This window comes from Bos indicus, chromosome 22 (assembly GCF_029378745.1).
Source record: "Bos indicus isolate NIAB-ARS_2022 breed Sahiwal x Tharparkar chromosome 22, NIAB-ARS_B.indTharparkar_mat_pri_1.0, whole genome shotgun sequence".
NCBI classification, from domain to species: domain Eukaryota; kingdom Metazoa; phylum Chordata; class Mammalia; order Artiodactyla; family Bovidae; genus Bos; species Bos indicus.
Window position 1 is genome coordinate 34848468 of NC_091781.1, and position 21148 is coordinate 34869615.

The 21148-nt window shown below is 45.1% G+C and overlaps 1 protein-coding gene across 2 annotated transcripts in view; it reads left to right on the forward strand.

Moving 5' to 3' along the window:
• Positions 1-4715: 4715 nt before the first annotated feature.
• The window catches only part of LRIG1 (leucine rich repeats and immunoglobulin like domains 1), a 114402-nt gene continuing 97969 nt past the window's right edge, over positions 4716-21148 (forward strand). For both annotated transcript variants that reach the window (XM_019984108.2, XM_070776343.1), the window contains exon 1: positions 4716-5085. In XM_019984108.2, coding sequence (XP_019839667.2) covers positions 4865-5085 — 221 coding nt within the window. In that variant the 5' untranslated portion in view covers positions 4716-4864. The remainder of the gene's footprint in view (positions 5086-21148) is intronic.

The window sequence follows — 21148 nt, forward strand, 5'->3', positions numbered from 1 at the left end:
TGACCATTTTTCTCAACTTCTACCTCACTAAAAAAGTACGTAAAGTACTCTGCCAAGGGACAGACACAGAATAAGTGCTCTGTAAATGACAGCTGTTGTTATGATGTGACCTTCCGTTGAAAAATATAAGGTATATGACTTCATGAAGATTATTATTATAACATGATAAATGTGCTGTTCTTTATATACATTGAGGTGTTGCTTTTGAGTTTCTGGCAGTAAAGCATAAACTTCGATTTCCCGCCCCTCTCCTCTGTCATGTGTGGTTGCAAGTGATAATTGGGAAGGCAGCAGATTGGTGGTGAGAGTTACAGCCTCTGTGATGATATAATTAGCCGTCTCTTCATCAATGGAGCAGACAGGCTGCATCTTACACTGATCCTCATGCCAGAATCTCAAAATTTTTAAATGCTCCTAGCTTTCATAAAGCTTTTTCTTAGTCATTCAGTGAACCTGTTAAAATGGCAGATCCATGATGCAGGGTCAAACATACAGGGTCTAGTTTGTATTAGAAGGTGGACTCTAGTGGTCTGGGGCCCCTGGTGGATTCTGCTCTGCAGGAGCAGGAGGGGACAGATGAATTTCAGGCAACAGCCATTCTTGCTATGGAAATGCAGTGACTGCAGCCTGGCATCCTTTGGGGCATTAACGAATATTTCAGTAGCCAGAGAATGTACAATAAAGTATACATCTCCGCACTTCCACCAAGGGAAAAATTGGGATGGGACAGAGAAATCTCTAAATTGTCTCTTCTCATATTCCATCCCTTGACTTCCTGTCCCCTTCTCTACCTATCTGTCTCATTGACACAGTTACTGTGAGGAAGGAGTTAATGAGTACACAGCTTTATTTTCCTTGGAAGAGAGATACAAAACAGGCTCAAAGCAGGGCTGTCATCACCCTGCAAGTCTTCAGGGGTTTTATAGGTAATTATTAACCCTTTGTGGCCTGCCTGGGGGGGAAACCCTCTGTGCTACTACTAAGCAACTACTAAGATACTCCATCTATGGTATGTACCTGCACGCTCAATTTTTTTCAGACTTAAAATTCAGTAACACCTTAAAAATCAGTCTTCTATGTATATAGGCCCAAAGTCCCCCAGGTCCTATATCAGAACAGATCGTTCCCTAACTGTCTTAGCACTGGGTCAGAAGTACCATTCTTTCTGTTTTCCTTTTGAGAAAAGTGAGGCTTAAAGGAAATGACTGGGCGAAGGTTTCATGGGTAACAGGTCTTGGCTAGAATCCAGGTCTTCTGAATACAGCCCTGGTGCTCTTTGAATGTACTGAACATGGTGTAAAATCTCTTCTCACAGTCAGAAAGCACGTCTGAATCTAGCATTCTTTAAGAACACCAATTATCGCCACCTAGAACTGTCATAAACTGCCCCAATTCAGTCTCCTGGAATTTGTGTTTTCTTAAAAAAAAATCCATGTGGTCAATCTGTTTTCTTGTTATTTTGTCATTTGCTTTTCTCCTGCTTGGTGATTTCAGGCTATTTAGATTTGGGGTTTGTCTCTTTCAGTGAATTTAGGGTGATTAACTGCTACAGCTGCTGTATTTAAGAGAATCCCTCAGAGATTTGGGATGGGAGGGGTGATTTGAGTCTATGCTGGTCCTAGCGTTTGGTCTCTGGTGGATTAAAACGAAGTGGAAAGCCTAAAAATTCCTGAATGACCCCCTTCAAGGAGTAACTTTAAAATTGAGGAGGTGGCAATGGAGGAAAATGGGACCCACAATGCCCAAATCAGCTGTTGCTCCGTGCTTAGTAGACCACTGTTTGCTTTTTTGTAAGCAGTGACAGAGACTCCCTTAGAAACTTGCCCTTGTTGTTATTCAGGTCTTTGTGATTTTAAGTTGTGGCTACAGCTGAATTCTCCCCTGAGCTTTCCAAGCCCACACTCTCCCTTCAGTCACAAGCAGGTTGCTAGTATATGGGCAAACTTCCATACATGGTATGGGGAGCAGACATGACTTCATGCTCTGCTGTAGACAAGGGGAACTGCCAAGGCTCAGGCGCCCGGTGCCTGCAAGTGTTCCTGGGTTTTGGAATCCTTCTCTCTGGCTGCGTGGTAACCAGACCACAGGGGCTGCTTTAGACTTGTGAGCACATCCTTACCTTGCCAGTTCTCAGGTCCAACCTTCCTACCCTCCAAGAAAGCATCTCACAGGTGCACCCACAAGCATTTGGAAAAACATTTGACAATAAATGTCCATTTTATAATACCAATTGTGGAACAAACGTGAAAGGTAATTTTAGGTCAGCCTCTCAAGGGGTTCAATGAGTTCAGTTTGTTTCTGCTGCATGTGTTGTTTCATTAGAGGTGGGGCAAGGCAGGTCTGATAGCTTTGTTTAAGGAAGTACTCCATGGGTATTCTGCATTAAATTACTATTTTGTGTTCTTTGGTCATGAAAACTTTCAGAAACCTCGCCATAGAGGACTACACCAATTCGGGGTCCTTTAAATTCTGTCTTTCTGCTTATTAATATAATTTTACTGAAAGGCATTGTAACAAAGAGGTATATTTCTTCTTGTCCATATGGATGGTGTATGTTTAGTATGGGTCACAAATGAAACATAAAAGCTGGTTAAGGTCTTGGTAGAATAGATCTGGTACAGCCTTTTTTTGATAGTGTTCCTTGGGAATCATATTTGGATTAATTTACACACGTATTTGTGCTTTGCTTCGGGCATTACTATTGAGATCTTGCAGAGAGAGAGGGAAGGAGAAAGAGAGAAACAGGGAGGAGGGAATGGAGGAAGGAAGGAAAACAGGAGGCACCAGTAGTTGATAGCATAGTGAATCAGTAGAAGTTGGAGGAGGATTAAGAGGGGAAGGAGGGAACAAAAAGAAAGGAAGCCAGCAACCACGTGACTACCAAGCCCAAACCCAGTTTTGGTTAAAGAAAAGAAGTTTTCTTGACTGAGGAAAATTTTAACATCTCAATTAAAGAAGCCCCTTAGAATGTATCAAAAATGAAGTAATGCTTAAAAATTTTTTTTCTTTCTGAGGAACATCTTCCTTTCTTTTTGGTAACACAGAAGTCAGATTTCAGTTGCTGGAGCAAATGTTTTTCAACAGACATGACTCACTTAATTTTCCTGACAAAGTGTGCAGTTATGTTAGAAACTTGCATACTTTTGGGAAGGGACATGAGACACCAGCAAACCACAACGCCGATAGGAGCAGCTATATCTTGATGTGCTAATCTTGTAACTTTTTCACTCTGTGTGAGTGTGTGTGCGCGCGCGCCCCCCTGAGCGGAGTGCCTGCCTTACTGTTTGCGCTGTCGTTAACACTTGGCTACTACGCTCGGACCAGTAGGAGCCAAAGTTAGTAACTTTGTAAGAATTATTATTTCTCTTTTTATTCTGTGTCTTAGGAGTTCTTGATGTATAGCTTCTTGAAAACTGGTTTTAAAAGGCTGTGATTTAAACAAACAAAGCAACCCCTTTATATCGAAGGCTGGAGTGTTTCCAGGATAACCCTTCAGCTCACCAGGGCAGAGGGTGGGGATGGAGGTGGGACTGCGTACACCTTTCAGATTCGGTTTCTGCACGCATTACACTTTCATTTTGGTAATCAAGGACATATTGCTAAATTTAAGGGGTCAGGAACAAGTCAGGAGCTGAAAAGAGCTCCCGGTTGTGAGAGAGGAAGACGGTCACCCCTAATAAAATAACTAAAGATGCCCCCAGCAGTAGATTAGTGAAGTTTTAAATCTGCATACATCTGGAAAATGGGTGTAAACGTTAAGTCGCCGGCCCTGTTTGCAGACTGGAAGGAGGGAAAAAAACTTTGAGGCCAGAACTCTCCAAAGCGGGGGCATTGCCTTCTTTACCGAAGTTTTCTCCTCCCGTACACCCAGAGGGCATACTTTTATTCCCTCTCCCCATTGCGCATCCCCCTCCTCCATCAGTCAGTAAGTCTCCTTTAAGAGCCAGAGGCCGACTCTCCCTTTCTCCTCCCAGTCCCCCGCCCTTCACACCTTGGGTGGGAAAAGAGACTGGGGTGGGGTGGCTGGAGAGGCGGGAGGGGCGGGATCATGGTGAACGCTCCAATGGGCGCCCAAATTGGCCGCCGTGGACCCCGGCAGCCAATGAACAGCAGGCGGGGGCGGGGCGGGGCGCTGTTGCAAAGCATCCAACGTGGGCCGGCAGGAGGCCGCGGGCGGCTGAGCCCAGGGGGTGTGTGAGGGCGAGCGGCCGGGGGCGGGGCTTCGGGACCGGCCCGGGCTGGGCCGCGGGGAAGCGAGCGGCGAGAGGCTGATTGTTCGGCCGCGAGGTCTGCGGGGTTCTAGCTAAGCGGAGCAGCGTGCGGAGTCCGGAACTGCGCGGGCGCGCTCTGCCTGAGGCGCTGGGACAGCTAGGCGCACCGGGCCCTTGGAGCACTGCGGGGGTGGCCGCGTCTTCCAGCCCGGAGTCTGCAGCTGGACGCTTGGAGCCGCGAGGAATATGCCTACGGGCGCAGAGCTTCTGCTGTGAGCCGGAGCTCCTTGCTCGCAGCGGCGGCGGCACTTGGTGTGCGCGGGGACTCCGAAGCCCGGCCAGGAGCGTGGCGGGGGAACGAGGAGCGTCAGCCAAGCACCGTTTGCTGGGCTCCGTGGGGTTCGCAGCGAGCACGGACGGGTCGGCCCGGATGGGCGCGGGGTTCGCGGCCCCCTCCGGGCTCTGCAGAGTAGCCCAGGCACCAGGGGCCCCCTGAGCGCCAGAGTCGCTACCGCAAAGAGAACTTGTGCTGGCAGCTATGCCCCGGCACTGAGCCTAGTGCGGAGCGGAGCTCCCGCAGGCCCGCCCGTGCCGGCGGTCGCCTCGGACTTCGCAGCCCTAGCACAGGGAGTTCGCTGCGCGCTCCAGACAAGATGGCGCGGCCGGTCCGCGGAGCGCTCGGGGCCCCGCGCCGCTCGCCTTGTCTTCTCCTCCTCTGGCTGCTGCTGCTGCTTCAGCTGGAGCCCGCATCGGCCACAGCCGGCCCGCGGGCGCCCTGCGCCGCCGCCTGCACTTGCGCTGGGGACTATCTGGACTGCGGCGGTCGCGGGTTGGCGGCGCTGCCAGGGGACCTGCCCGCCTGGACGCGGAGTCTGTAAGTGCCGCCCTTTACGCTCTCCTCGCGCCCCGGGGGGCTGTCACTTGCGGACGGGACGGCTAGGGTGCTTCTCCGAAAAGGGGCTACGCATTGAGTTGCCTGTGTGTCAGGTTTGAATGAGCTGCAAAACTGTTAGTGTGGGATTGTAGTGGTGACATGGTCCTTGGGGATCTGGAGGAGCCTGTGCGTGCGAAGAAGTCTGGATGGGGAAAGTGTGAGCCTCTTTGAGTGTGTGGAGGTGCACGAGCTTGGGTCTTTGGGGTCTTAAGGCGGGAAGTGTACCTCGTGGAGGGAAGGATGAGATCGAACGTGGGTCTTTGGGGTCTTAAGGTGAGCGAATGTGGGTTTTGAGGTTCTGGAGAAGAAAAAGTGTCGTGGGGGTCTGGAGGTGAGTGAGCGTGGCTGGTGAGGGCCATCTGGGAGTTGGTGAGTGGGTGGGAGTGTGGAGGTGAGAGTGTGTGAGTGAAGAGTCAGGAGGTAAGGGTGTATGTGTGGGTGGAGAGCGGGAAACATCTGGAGGGGAGAGTGTGAGGAAGTTTGGGGGTCCGCGAGTGTTTTGTTTTCCCTCTCCTGTAATCCACCTCTCTTGTCTGAGATCCTCGGCCTTCCAGTGGGTAATGAATGAAGGTGACTTTTGGCTCCAGTCTTCCATTTACATCATTTATTAGTGAGAGTGTGCGTGGCCGCCTCCTCATCCACCAGACTGGTGGCCTGACTTGGCTCTGGCCCCCCGCAGAAGTCTGGAGGACTCCCCGAGTTGAGTTAGGGGACTCAGAGTTCCTGGAGATCTGTGACTGCTGGAAGTTGGTCCTTTCCCCCCTGGTTGGCATCTTAGGGAACTGTATTCCAGATCCTTCCTGTCTGCTCCCTAGGGAACTCCTAGGGCTTGCCGATCCAGTGCATCTTGGGGCCCACCCTGTAGCATTTCTCCTCTATAAATGGTGCAAATCAGTCTTGGAGTAGTGCTACTTCGGGAGAGGGTGCGAGACTCGGGTGCCAGACTCTGATTTCAGCAGAGTGTGTTAACCCGCAAGAGGCTCCTCTCTGTGCTGTCAGGATTTTGACCTATTGGGACTTGGTGGGCCACTTATCAGGAAAACACAAATACGGAGTTGTGTAAACATGGCAGAATGTCATAACCTTTTAAAATTTCTAACAAATCTGCTTCATGAGTCAAAATCCTGCCCAGTTATCAGTAATTAGCATCTCTGCAGAACTGTTAGTACCTTCCAGAAGAGGCCTAGCTTGAATAGTGTGCTTTTGAGTTGAATAATTGGACATCTTTCCTAGAACATACAAGAGTCACAGTAGTAACCTCAGGCATGACATTCACTCTTCAAAAAGAGAAACAAAACTGGTGACACCAGTTTTAACCAACACCTGTGGCTTGATGTAAGAACATGTGGTCTGAGACTCAGGCTGCCATAAGGGGAAAGAAGTTAATTCCTTTCCAATGTGAAGATCCTGTGTCTCTGAGAGTGGGGCACAGATCTCTTAATGTTCCACACTGCTTAGCGACCCATCCTGTGCAGGTGTGAAACTCGACCCTTATGCACAGCTTTTCTCTTCAGTGTTCTGCTGCTGCTTTGGAATTCCCTGACTTAGGAAAAACCAGTGGTCAGGTGGTGGGGTTTAAACACAGGTGGTGGCCATGTAAATTAATGGGAGGTAGACCCCAGAGTTGCCATTCGGTATATTGTATATAGCTGGGGCAGTCTGGGGTATTGTGGGTTTTCCTTTACATACTCTTAAGTAGTTTTTTTTTTTTTTTTTTAATTTTAATTTTTAAATTTTTAATCAGAGTAGCTGCTTAAGTGTCCACCTGTTGGAATAGTGACTCTCAATGTCAGTGTCGGTGGTGTCATGAGCAAGGCACTAAGTTCAGAAGTGGTGGGTTCCTGGCGAGGACAGGGTGTCCTCTTGTTTCCACTTTCCTATGGCCACAAGATCCTCTTTGCCTTGCCCTTTAATTTTTGGAGCAAAACTACTGGTTGTTTGGGGGGCTTTTGTTGCCTAAAGAGTGACATTTCATCAGTCATAAATAACTTTAAAATTGCAGCCTTTTCTCTTTTCCCAACACATTTAATGATCAGTGAATACAAAACTGGGTATTTTGAACTTCGGGAGACTTGATTATACTGATTATGGTGTTAACTGATTAGATTTTAAGTGAGTAGTATGGCCTCTGGTTAGTATGTGGCAATACAGTATTCAGTACAGAAATGTGTGTCCTTTGAAAAAATGTTTGTGAAGTTTGTTTGTTTTTCTTCTGATTAAAGAACAATTAGGTAAATATTTTCCCCCTCCTCCCCCAGACTTCACATTTCTCCATTTAAGTCCTTAGTCTAATTCTGAATTTTCCATCAGGATATTTATGTTTTATATTCCTGGCTATGATTCAGTAAGACTTGAGGGGAGAAAGTCTCTGTCTATATATATAATAAAATACGTTATAGCTTCACCAACTTTACACCCTCTGAGTCCATTGTGTCTAGAAAGTGCGTTGAGCTAGTTTATAACCCCATGAACTAGATTTACTGCAGCTAGTTCAATTTCAGGCTGTGGGTTTGAGATAGAAGGGGACCTGTGGCTTTATGGAACTTTTTTTTTTTTTTTTGCTTTTGTAAACAGTGCATCTAATTTTGGAGTTGCTGTTAAGCCCCGCATAAGGAAAGTAAAACTCCTTAATAGTGGATGTAAATGCAGTTGGAATAACAGAACTGGAAAAGGGCTGGGAGAAGGGAAAATATGTTCGTTCCTGGGGCCTGAGGATTACTTATTCAACACAATAACTTATAGTTGTAGTAGTCGAGCCATAACTGAGTCTGCCATCCCATTACGTAGGTGAGAACGGCCTAGTCCAACCAGCACATTCATAAATAGCTCCCAGCTCTGCCAAGCTTTCTTCAAACTTCCCAGAACCTTAGAAGACTTTGAACTTCTTAGAACTCAGATGTTTTCTTTCTTTGAAATTGCCTTGGGGAGTATGGCTTCAGAAGCTGTTTAAGATGCATTAAACACAATTTACCTTCGACTCTTGTCTGTGGCATAAAGTTGAGCAGAGCTTTGTTTTTTCACAGGGTCTGGCAGCTCAATGATGAGCTAATGGGACTGTGATAGGAAGGCAGGCAGGCCCTGGAGGAGGAACCACTGATTCTCTGCTTGGAGGGAGGATGACATGGCGTTTGAATGCAAGGACGTTCCCTAAAGGTCACCGAGCGTGGTCGTTCTGAGTCACGTTAAGACAGATGTATTGATTTGGTTCTCTTTGTGTTTTGTCTCCCTACCTATTTGCAGTACCAAGCCCAGGGGACTCAGTCGAACTTCTTTGTCAGTTTGGGCACCTCAGTGGTATTTAGGATTATATTAGAAAACAAAACGCAAGCCCCATGGTGGTTCCCATTGTTGTTGGGGAGCAAAGAGAGCCTTTGTCTTTCAAATTTTACAGCTGTGCTGGAAGGCCCAGGTGTGCAGGGTGTTATGAATTAAGGGTTTGGAAAATAGTTTCCATCCTGTTTATGCAAATTAGATCTAAAGTGCGTATAACCAAATTGTTCCAGAACCAAAGCTAAGATTCACGCGTGTGCGTGCGTGTGCATGTGTGTGTGTGTGTTTTAAGAGGTAGATAATGGTCTGGATTGCCCTGAGGTCTTCCTTTCTGCCCATTTTCCTCTTTCTGTCTCTACCACTTAAAAGAATTCAGCAGACCATGAACGTCCAATTCGTGGGGATGGACAGAGGTTTGTTCTGAAGAGGAAGCCTGTCCAACACAGGGTTATGGCAGAGAGAAAATCTGAGAAGTGCAAGTGCTTTTAAAGTTTGGGGGAACTTTAGCCTGAGCTCAGAGTCCTTTTCAAGTGTCAGAAGCCTGGCTTCACCTCCTCTACATGATGGAGCACCTATCTGATATGTTGTTGTTGTTTAGCCACGAAGTAGTGTTCAACTCTTTTTCCATCCCCATGGACTGTAGCCCGCCAGGCTCCTCTGTTCATAGAATTTTCCCAGCAAGAATACTGGTATGGGTTGCTATGTCTTTCTCCAGGGAATCTTTCGAACCCAGAGATGGAACTCTCATCTCCTGCTTGGCAGGCAGATTCTTTACCAATGAGCCACCTGGGAACCCTTCATCCCTTATGTTATCTGACACTTTTTTTTGAATAAGGGCAAGTCAGGGGAATGAAATTGGGTGCCTTTTTTAGGCACAGGATTTAAGTCCCTTTGATACAAAATTATGGTCATAAAATCTAAGTTTTCAGGACTGAAATTAGGAAGTGCCCAGAGACCCCAAAGCCCAAGGTGTCTCTTGCCTGTAGTGTATGTCAGGGCTGTTCCTGCCCCCCTTTAAAAAAGGACAGTTATAAAAAGAAGCATGCTCATCTCTTTTCATATTTACATCAGGTCACCTTTGGACTTTTGGACTTTTGAATGTATTGTGGGCAGTACTTCTTCATCTCCAGAAGGATGACGATTCTGTGCAGAGTAATCAGATCTGGGTCCCAGTGGATGTCCAGCTCCACGGGACTTCCAGCCCTGCCCCAGAGGCTGTAAGTCTCTCTCGCTTTCTATTAATGCCTAGGCCTGAATTCCCCATGCAGCCTTCTCTGAGCACGTTGGGATGACCTCTGGCTGACCTTACACTCCCTCAGACACCATGCTCACAATGCAAGGGCCTCTCCCCCGTTCTGCAGAGGTGTCTCCCTGGTGCAAAGCCTTTTCAGCATCTTCTCTTCAGGGAGGACAGGAATGCAAGAGAGCCGCTAGGGTTTTGTGCAACTTAACAATACTCCCAGCCTGGCTCTCTGCACCTGCTGCAGCCCAGAGGTCTGTTATCTGGGGAAGAAGGTGGTTTAAAATAGCCACTGGTTATTTCAAAAGTGACATCCACCAGAGGGAAATCCGCTGAAGGGATTCATTGAACTGAAAGTTGCTATAAGCAGTCAAGGATGTTGGTTGTACCAGTATCTCTGGTTTAAAACTCAGAGGGATTCCTCTGACTTAGCCCATAGGTTTAAAGACCAAGTTTCATGAGCAAGCCTGATTTTCAATGACTTGTGAATGAGCTTGGTGATATTTACTCATTGGGGACCTTTCCCCTTCTCAGCAACTGCAATTTGAAACCCTGGGGGTCTTTTAGAGTAGAACTCTGGGCTCTGTTAATATTCAGAGCTGTTTACAATGGATGCAGTTTCAAAGGCTGGAGGCATTGTCTTGAGACAGGAGGAGGAGGGGTAGGAGGAAAATTCCCAGGCAGAGGAGGGGAAATACATCTAAAAATCCCCAATGTTTCCTGGGAAATTGAGGAACCGTTAGTGGTGGTGGTGAACGACTTAGGCATGGCATTGAGCCTATGGTCCATTCCATCTACGCCCTGGCTTCAGTTCATAGTGTGTGTCAGTAATGTGGTTGTCTTCTGCGTTTGTTTCATGTTAAAGCATGGGAATCTGTCAAAAACTCAGATCTGTTCGTATTTCCCCAGAGAAATAGGACTTCGGAGACCAGAGGTAAAAATTTGCACAATAGTTAACCCTCTTGGAGTTATTTTTTTCTATATAACTGTGGGGTTTAAAATGACAGTCCAGACTTACCTATTAATTGGCCAATTATATGAGTAGACTGAGAAATTTTCTATTGAAGAACCTGATACAGGACCACTGTTGCCATGAAGCAAAATGAGTAGTTAAATAAGGATTATAGAAAAAATGTAACTTGTGGTTTGTCTATGGTCTGATTGAAAGTTGCTAATTTGTATCCTGGTTTATAGGGTTTTGGGGGGTATGCTTATGAATTTTTCTTATCCAAAGGCTTTATGCTTTATACATTTGCCTACTAATATGTTTTATATAATTTAGTACTTTACATGTGATTTCAATATACTTTATGCATAATCTTCTAAAACACAAGCTATAAACCCAGTCTACTTATAAAAGTCACTCTGTTTTTTAAAAAGCTGCTTCCCTGTTCCCCTGGATTTCATGCTTTTGGTGTCCTGCCTTCAGCTCTTCTCTTTGTCTTGTAGCTGGGCATGTGATGCCCGATTGTTCCTCAGGTCTTGGTTGGGTTAGTGATGGAGGAAAGAGCGGATGAAAAAAAACGCTTCCTTTATTCTTCTCTGGTAATGATATGGATGCCTCTTCCCGGCTGATGGCACCCAGTACTCACCATTCACTCCAGAGTAGTGATGATGAGATTGGAAATTATTTCTAGGGGCCATTCCTGGCTCCGCCACCCTACAGCTGTGTGTGTGATTTGTGGTGAAACTCTTCCCTTTGTTTCTAAAAGAAGCAATCATAGTATTCTACCTTAAGGCGCTATGAAGACAGAGTTAGGCGATACGTGTATTCAGCCTAATCCAGTGTGGGTCAGTCACCTTGCTGATGATTCAGAGCACAGGTCGGAGGCTAAGACCCCCCATTAACAGGTTTTGTATCCCCTTGTGGCATGGCTGGTCTCTCCAAGTCAGAGTTCCTGGTGACAGAGGCTTCCTGGGAAGAGTGCTTTTCTGACATGAAGATCTCATTTGTTGGGAGCAGGTGGCAGGGCTCAGACCCCAAGTGGCCTTCTGCCATAAAGTTTCTGGTGATATGGATACAGTGAAGCTTTGTGTACCCTAGGGAAGCTCAGACAAATTCAAGCGGGACTCTGTGAACAGTTGCAAAAAATTATACAAATTATGCAATTAGCAAAAAATGATTGAGGTAGTTTATAAACGTATTCCAGTTGTGCAAATACATCTGTCTATTGAGCATTACCCTCTTGGGAGGTGGGGTATGGGAAGGAGGCTGAGAAGTGAGAGGCCCTTAAACTAATAATTTTATCCTATTATTTCTCAGGGTTTCACTGAAACTGAGCCCTACTGAGAAGCTCAGTCAATTGCCTGGAAACATGCAGGTGCAGTCTTCCAAACAAGGGTTAGGTTACGAACTCTGGGGCTGGCTGAATCCTCTGCTGTGCCCACTTCTCTTTGGAAATGTTTGAGGGAGGAGGTAGAGTGAAGGGAGATGATTGTGGGGTGATTTGCACAGGGCTGGAGATCTCGGACATTTTTTGTTTGTTTGGTTTGTCTGCCATTGTGCAGTGACTTTGTAGGGGACATGGTCATTGAGCAAAGGGTCATCCATGGAATCTGGCAAGGATGCCACCTGAAAAGCCGTTTGCTTTTCTTGCCCCTGCACCTGTACCTGCCTCCCTTCCCCCCGTGAATGACCGTGATTCACAGCCTTGCCCACATGAACGGCTACGATTGTTTGCGTCTTTATTACTATTTAATCTAGAATAACCGGTAAAGCCTATTGTGTGAACAACCAATCCGTTCATCTCCATAAGTCCTAATACATCTTGGTTTCCTTATGAACCAGGATGCAGGTTCCAATCACTGCTCATTCAGTTTATTTTGGCAAAAGGTGGCCTTCAGAGAGTTTAAAGAAAGCATGGCCTGTCTTCTTTTGAAGCACTTTGCATTGATTATTCTTTAAACTTTTATGGTGCCCAAGTCTCTAATCTTTTATGATCTGTGGGTACTTTTTTTTTCTTGAGGTCTCTCATTATTGGGAAGAAAATGAATGAGAGGAGTGAGGTTCTGTCCTGCAACAGAATTACCTAAATGTTGAGAAACAAGATAGTGGAGAGTTAATTTTTTTTTTTTTTTAGCTGATTAAAAACAAATCACACAACTTCATCTTCTAAGACTGTATTATACAGTGTTTAGGAGGTGTCCCCCCCACCCCACCCCCACCTCCTCTTCCTGTCCTTTGCTCCTACCACCCGTTTATAATTTGCTGTTCCAGTAATTTCACACTTATCTTGGTCAGGGCGTACATTGCACTGATAAAATTCTTCCTCACTGGATTACCTACTTGATGATGGCCTGTTAGATATACAGTGAGAAGAATCAAGCACTTTAGAACTAAGGAATGGATAATCTCACTTTATTTCCAAATTTTGTAGTCACTGTGCTCTTCATTGGTACCCCCAACTTTAGCACTTCAAGCTGGGTGAAAAGGCATTGATGCCCCCTCCGTCTGCTGCTGGTAACCACTAGTTTGTTCTCAATGTATGTGAGTCTGCTTCTTTTTCTTTATGTTCACGACTTTGTTGCATTTTTTTAGATTCCACATATAAGTGATAGCATATAATGCTTGTCTTTTCGTCTGACTTATTTCACTTAGCCTCATGCCGTCCACGTCCATCCGTGTTGCTTCAGATGGCGGATTTCATTTTTTGTGACTGAATAGTATTCCATCACTTCATGGGAAATAGAGGGGGAAACAGTGTCAGACTTTATTTTTTGGGGCTCCAAAATCACTGCAGATGGTGACTGCAGCCATGAAATTAAAAGACGCTTACTCCTTGGAAGGAAAGTTATGACCAACCTAGATAGCATATTCAAAAGCACAGACATTACTTTGCCAAAAAGTGTCATCTAGTCAAGGCTATGGTTTTTCCTGTGGTCATGTATGGATGTGAGAGTTGGACTGTGAAGAAGGCTGAGTGCCGAAGAATTGATGCTTTTGAACTGTGGTGTTGGAGAAGACCCTTGGACTGCAAGGAGATCCAACCAGTCCATTCTGAAGGAGATCAGCTCCGGGATTTCTTTGGAAGGAATGATACTGAAGCTGAAACTCCAGTACTTTGGCCACCTCATGCGAAGAGTTGACTCATTGGAAAAGACTCTGATGCTGGGAGGGATTGGGGGCAGGAGGAGAAGGGGACGACAGAGGATGAGGTGGCTGGATGGCATCGCTGACTCGATGGACGTGAGTCTGAGTGAACTCTGGGAGTTGGTGATGGACAGGGAGGCCTGGCATGCTGCACTTCATGGGGTCGCAAAGAGTCGGACATGACTGAGCGACTGAACTGAACTGAGTATTCCATTTTACATATATATGTGGATGTCACATCACATCTTCTTTATCTGGTCGTCTGTTGATAAGCACTAAAGTTCTTTTATGTACTGGCGGTTGTAAATAATGCTAGTATGAACACTGAGGTGCTTGTATCGTTTTTAATTAGTCTTTTTGTTTGTTTTTTGGATTTATACCCAGGAGTGGGATTGCTGGGTCATATGGTAGATCTACTTTTAGTTTTGCTTTTTAAAATAATTTATTTATTTATGACTATGCTGGGTCTCGTTGCTACACAGGCTTTACTCTAATTGTGATGAGTGGGTCTGCACTCTAGTTGGGGTGCGAGGGCTTCTCATCGTGGTGGCTTCCCGTCGTGGAACAGGACCGCCCTTGGGCTTTAGTAGTTGCAGTAGTCGTGGCTCCTGAACCCAGAGCACAGGTTCAGTAGTTGTGTCGGATGGCCTTAGTCACTCCGCAGCATGTGGGATCTTCACAGGTCAGGGATTGAACCCATGTGTCCTGCATTGGCAAATGGATTCTTTACCACTGAGCTGCCAGGGAAACCCAATTTTTATTTTTTGAGAAACCTCTATACTGTTTTCATGGTGACTCTATCAATTTACATTCCCACCAACAGTGCACCAGGGTTCCCTCTTCTCCACACCCTCCCCAGCATTTGTTACTTGTGTTATTTTTTATAATGGCCTCTTTTATTTAATCTGTGCCTTAATAGACTTGTCCCCATGGTTTTGTTTTTTTTTGGGGGGGTGGGGGGAAGCAAATCCAAGCATATCACTTCATCTGAAAATATAGATAGGTTTTAAAAAATTAAGATACATTTATTTTTGAGATATAATTTACGTATATTATTCTCTATAATGTGATTTAAAGAAGTGTTAACTGTAACAGCCTTTTGGGGGGGGGAGGAATCATTTGTTTTAAGTCTGTTTTTCCAAAGGGAGTTTTTGGTAAACTGTACCTTTAAAGAATGTTTATTGAGCACATAGTGTGTGCTCTCTCAATTTGTGTGCACTCAGAACACAGTTTGGTCTCTTTCTTGTGAGAGGTACTTAGTTCCTTTGTCCCATTGTCCTTTGCCTGAAATGTGGTGATTCGGAGGAACTCTCATCTCTCCCCATGTAGCTGTTAATTGGGAAGTTTCTTCTATGCTGTTAATTGTTGATGAGAATTCTTTTGTGAAAGAGCATAATTCCAAATGGATCATTTAAAAAGTGATATTTCAGGTAGTGTTGGTTAATAGAGGGGTAATTAGCTATTGGTTGTAGTTAAGTCGTGAGTCTGAATCAAGTTAACTATTGTTTACTTTGTAAGCATGACCCTCCAGCTGTGGCTACTTGAGGCTGCTTTAAATAGAGTGAGAGGCACCCTGGAAGAAAATCCCCCCTAAGCAAAGAACTATGTTCCTGGAACCCTCTGTGCTTGATTTAAACTTCACACAGATTTGAAAATGCTTTTCTTCAAGTAGCTGCAGAATGGTTTGGTTTGGTTTTGTCGAAGTGCATAGTTTAATTTCTCTGCAGCCTGTTACTTTGTTGGTTAGGAGAGACTTTTAGAATGGATTTCATGCTGGTTGCACCTTAATTAGCAGTCCGAATGGGAGTACAAACCAATCCACTTGATCAAAGTCTGTGGAATGATTTCCATATTCTGTTTGTGAAAATCTAATTCTGTATGGATCCTGTGGTGTTCGTTGGTTTTAAAAGCTGTCCTACATGGTCTGGTTAAATTCTTGCATGTATTAAGTTTAATAAAATTTATATGGTATTTGATTAGATACCATCTTACAGGGCATTCTGTGTTTAGGGAAGTGGAAGCACACACCGAAGGGGTTAAGAAAGATCTACAGGCTGGGAGGGCACTTAAAACTGAGAAATTCTGACTGTGAGTTTAATTTCTATTTTATAAATTAGGAGAACTTTCTGCTGTGCAGGACCTTGGTCCAGTACTATGCATCTTGCCTACATTGTAGTTTTCATTTTATTTTTAATTAAATATTTTTTCCTTGATTTCCTCCCTACACCTGGGCTGTTGTGAGTTTCTGGCACACAAGCTCCCAGGGCTTGCAAAACTTCTAAACAGCCAGAAGAGCTTGTTGCTTCCAGGAAGTTGGTTGTTGATCCATCCAGCAAAGTGATGGATGCAGAAGCTCCAGCTCAAATGGAATGGAGTTTCCTTTCGTCTTTGGAGGAGAAGAGATCCAGAAAGCGAACTGAAATGTTTTGTAACTCTTAAAGTCTGCCCCATCCCAAATTCCTCTGAATGTTTTCTCAGATTTGGTGTCTGTGTGGGACTCTTGGCCACAGTGGTTTGGCTTCATCGATGGTTGTGTTTTATCCAAGAGAAAAATCTCCTATGGAGATTTTTGGATCCTTTCACGAGTTCATTTGAAACAGAACTGTGAATTGATTAAATTATATTGAATTTCAGACTATCCTAAATTAAGACTGGCTGACCTCAAATATTATTTGGGGAAGGGGGAGGGGAGGGGGCAGTGTAGGGAACTACATTGTATGTGAAATCTCAAAACTCGCTGCATCTTTCTGGGCAAAAAGGAGCTAACATTTTCATCAAGCATCTTGAAGGGGTTCTGGACCAAAGAGGGGTAAAAACTATTGACCTAAAAGGGAAAAAAGTAACAGTTGTCTTAAAGCTGTGAAGGCAGGAGGAGTGTGGACGGTTGAGAAAATGGCTGGACATCTGGAAAGTTTGGGGCTTTATCCCAGTTCTGCCCCTGCTTGGTAGTGTGATCTTGATCTGATCAGTTCATTTCTTTTCTGTAAAGCGATGTATGGTTTCTAAGGCTGCTCATCTTCAAGTATAGGAGTCTATCTGAATTGAAACAAAGAAGTAATAAAACTTACACTACTTAATGAAGGGTAAGAATCAGTCAGTTTACTCTGTGTGTCTAGGATACTCACTTCAGTCACCTTCCATGTTTGGTGCTTCTGAGTGGTATCCTCGTTTGGATGCCCCCGGGGAAGTAAAGGGAAACAGGGTGTGCGTGTGGGACTCTCACAAGGGCACCTCCTGTGATCCTTTAGGAGTTACTGAAGGGGGGCATGTACTCCACCATATTTCTTCATTTGATCATTGCCTCTTTTTCCCACTAACCCAAAGAAAACCACAGAAGCTGGTGCAGACCTACATTAAATCTTTGATTTAGCCTTTTAAGATCTCATCACAAAAGGCAAATAAATCAAGGGCCTGTTTTTCCAGTCACTTGTCTCCTCTGCTTTTCTTAGGGCCACTGCAGGCAGCATCCCTCTCAAGCTGGCCGTCGGTGAATGACCAGATGAGCCACCTGTAGCAGATTCACTAGTAATCACTCGAGGAAGGGCAGCGACAACCCACCTCGTCTGTCCTCTCAGCTGGCTTGCCATTGACAACATGCGGGGAACATTGCGAGTATCAGAGGAGCTGTTAACCCTTTTACCAAGGAGCTCTTTTGAGGGTGTCTTTCAAGGTGGAAACTCAACAGCATATTATGTCACCCTATCAGATCAAGGTCATACTAAGTCCAGGGGCCTGATTTTTGCAGTTTTGAGGTCTCTCTCTTTCTGGTCAAGCAATTTACCCATCTGCATTGGGTCTTCATTGGTTCTCACTTGGTCAAACACTGGTTTTGAAAATCGTGATCTTTGTCGTAATGGAACTCCTTAAAAGACTTCATTTGTTACACCAAGTCTGGGAGCTTTTCTCCTCTGTGTCCTGAATATCCACCTTTCTATCATGTGGAATTCATTTGTGCCTTCAGTGGAAAGTCTTGGACTTTTTTTTCCCTTCCACTCATTCTCTGTCATACACAGTTTCATAAGGTGGAAGCTTTCGATTTTTTTTCTTTCTTTCTTTCTCTTTTTTCTTGTAGAGCTAATTCTGGGAATCTGGAGCCCTGTTTGAGCTACAGCTAAAATGCGATGAAGTTGGAGGCACAATTAGTGGTTTGGAATTTCTTGAGAGGAAGGTTGACAAGAGTTAGGGACTACTTTAGGACTAAAGGAAATAGTCCAAAGAACTAGGCTTTCCTTTTTTTTTTTTTTCAACATCCTCCCTTTCTGGCCTACACGTGGCCTCTGCCCGTGTGCGTTCTGAGATAGTCCAAATAGTCCTCCCGCCCTTGCACGAGCTTTTGTCAGCATTAGACACACTCTCTGTTATTCGCTTGACCTTGTTCTGGTGAATTTATTGTTTATATCTTGTCCTTCCCCGGAGCAATCTTGGAGTCTCTCTGCTTAGGTAAGTTCACACATCCTTGTCAGATCTCTCTTCTCCCCACTTAAGGCAGTAGGGATTGTTCAGTTTCACATGCCCAGGAATCTCTGGATCAGTATTTGTTTATTGCTCTACAGCTCTCGTTCTTAAGGCTCGGTGCACTTTTTTCTGGGCAGAAAGGATCCCATGTGTTCATTGTGTCTGAAAAGGGTTCTGAAGTTCACCCTCCAGGTGTGATTACTCCTAATTGACCTTTGTGGAGGACTTCACAGAAGTGTGTTTGGAGTTCAGGTTTAAAGAGTAAAAGGCCATTTTCTTTGTGCTGAAGCTCTGCTTTCCCATTAGGAGCCCAGCTGATGGGTGAAGGGATAAGTTCAGGAGCCTTCTTCAGTTGTGGTACTTCCAACAGTGTGGGCCTTCAAGGAGAAGTCATAGCTTGTGGTTTGTCTGATTTTATGTGGCGAAGAGCCCTTTTGGGAGGGACTGTTAGGGCTAAAACAGAAATTATGGATGGGCTTCCCTTCCTTTCCCCTTTATCCTTATTTTCTGCTCTCTGCTTGAGAACCACTTCAAAGAATCAGATGTGTTGATGCCAGACGCCATGCAGTTATTGTTAAAAGAATTTGGAAATATAATTGAAAACAAACTTTGTCAAGCAGAGCAGATCTAGGCGAGTTCTTAACTTTGGGGGAGAAGGGAATTCCAAGTTTTTGCTCTATTTGGAGCTGATGTCTCCAAACACTTGTTCTGCGAGATGAATCATCTGTGAATTCTACATCTGGGAGTTATATATTGGGAAATGGCATTCTTTTTCAATGTAGAAGAAACACAAAGGCTTAAAGTTACAGTGTAGTTGGAAAATTCTAGTCAGAGTTTAAAAAAATAAAATGAGCATTGAGGTGAAATTGGCAGAGTAATTGGACATGAGATTGTGATTCCTGAAATAGACATGTCCATATATGGAAAGCAACATGACCGCCACACTTATTTATTGGACCCCCTCCCTTTGTTTTGAGACAGAAGACGTTTAAAAAAATTTTTGTAAACATCAACTAATCAGAATCATTAATAGTTATGGCAAATGTGACCTTAGAGTCCAAATTTATTTTAGCATCTGTCTTGAACTTTTCAAGTAAGCTCAAGCCATAAAACCCAGGAAAAGGCCAGAACAGTACACCGTTGTAGAGTCTGCTGGGGAAGATAATGCTGTGTCCCTGTCGTCTACAAAGCGCCCTTCAGATTACCTGTGTGGTGAGGGGTGTCGGTGGCGGTGAAGCAGCCAGCCATGCTTTTAGGTAGCACAGTGGTAACAGTGGCAGCTCGCGTGCCTGCTTTCCTGGGTGACCTTGGGCAATCTACTTAGCTTCTGAATGACTCCCTTTCTTCTTCATGTTAAATGAGGATAATCATAGAGCCCACCTCACTAAAGTTATGGTGAGGGAGGGCAAAATTGAAGTCATTTATAAGTGTTAGAAGAGAGGCCCCAATACATAGCAGTGATCGTTTGCATTTTTGCTTGAGGACGCATGAACACAAACTCATTTAGCTGTCGCCTTAACTCTGTGAAATATCTTACATCTTTGCTATGCATGAGGCCCAGGGTGGTTGAATAACTCTGTGAATTTGCCAGAATTAGAACCCAAACCTGACTACATAACTGTATTTAGAAAGACTTCAGTAAGATTGGTGTCATCTGCTTTCGTGTGTTTGTCTGGCATCCCCTTCAAGTCTGTGAATTCCTGGAGGCCCGTGATCGGTCCTTCACCTCCTTGGTGGCCTGAAGCACCTAACACGGTTCTAGATGTATGGCTGGTGCCCCATAAATGGTGTCTGGAACGTGATCTGGAAGGGCACGTGTCTTCGTCGGCAGGCTGGTGTGTCAGCATCCATTTCTGGTGTGCCCCTCTGGTGCAGGGGGTGGCAGCCTGCGCATATGTCTTGCCATCTGTTGTTTATTGTTTCTGCGAGGTTGTGGTTTGTGTTCCTGTTCCATGTTTCTTTGGTTTCTGGAGCAACTGCGAATATTATATGCCCGGGGATCAAAAAAAGTAAACTATTTATAAACAGTAAAGTATCCTTGGGTTTGGAAAGTGTTTTTCTCAAATGCGTGTGTATTTGGTGGCTTATTATAATCCCACTGATGTATCGGCAGACAATTTACAGATTGAGGCACATTTAAAAGATGGGCAAGTCACAGGCCCGCCTTGTGTAACTGGCTTACAAAGAGCCTTGGTGATAAAGCCCTGGTGTTAACGCTGACCTGAGTGGTGTATTTTTAACTCAAGAACGTATAAACAGTTAGGCCAGCCGATGGAGTGTGTACTCCGCCTGCGATCCTTGGCGTGCCTTGGGTGTGCAGCCCTGTGAGCTGTCCCGGGAGACTGCTGTGGCCATCAGTGAACCACTGCCCGCTTCCCTACTGCCTTCATTTTGTAAAAAGATTATATTGGAGAGATGGAAAGAAGGTGGAGTTCATCAGTTATTTGGTGGATCAGTTTTATGCTCAGTTTTCTTCTACACTTTCTTTGTGTTATGCTGACTTTACAGAAAGTAAAGAACTTTTTACTCTCCTCTCTTCCACACCCCCCCACCCCCACCCCAAGCCATGGGGGTCTTGGCAGAGTTACGCGTTAGAACATAGGATTCCCACTGCCTAACACTCTGGGCATCCACCTGCCTCTCCAGCTTCATCTTTCCTTCCCACCTGGTTCCGTGCATCCCAGCCACCAGGTGGGATTTTTTACAGGCTCTTTTAATACTCCATATGTCACATGTCCCTTACACCTGTCCCTCTGCCTGAGGGAGGCGTTCTTCTCTCTCTGCCTTGCAGACTCCTGCTCATTTCCCTTAAGTGTCTTCTCTTGGAGACCTTTGCTGACCTTCCCTCTGGGTTACAGTCCTGCCTCGGGGACCCTGCAGTACTTCGGACAGAAGTTGTGCATCCTGATTGGAAGTTCTGCACCCTCACTCCCCCATTAAACTGTCAG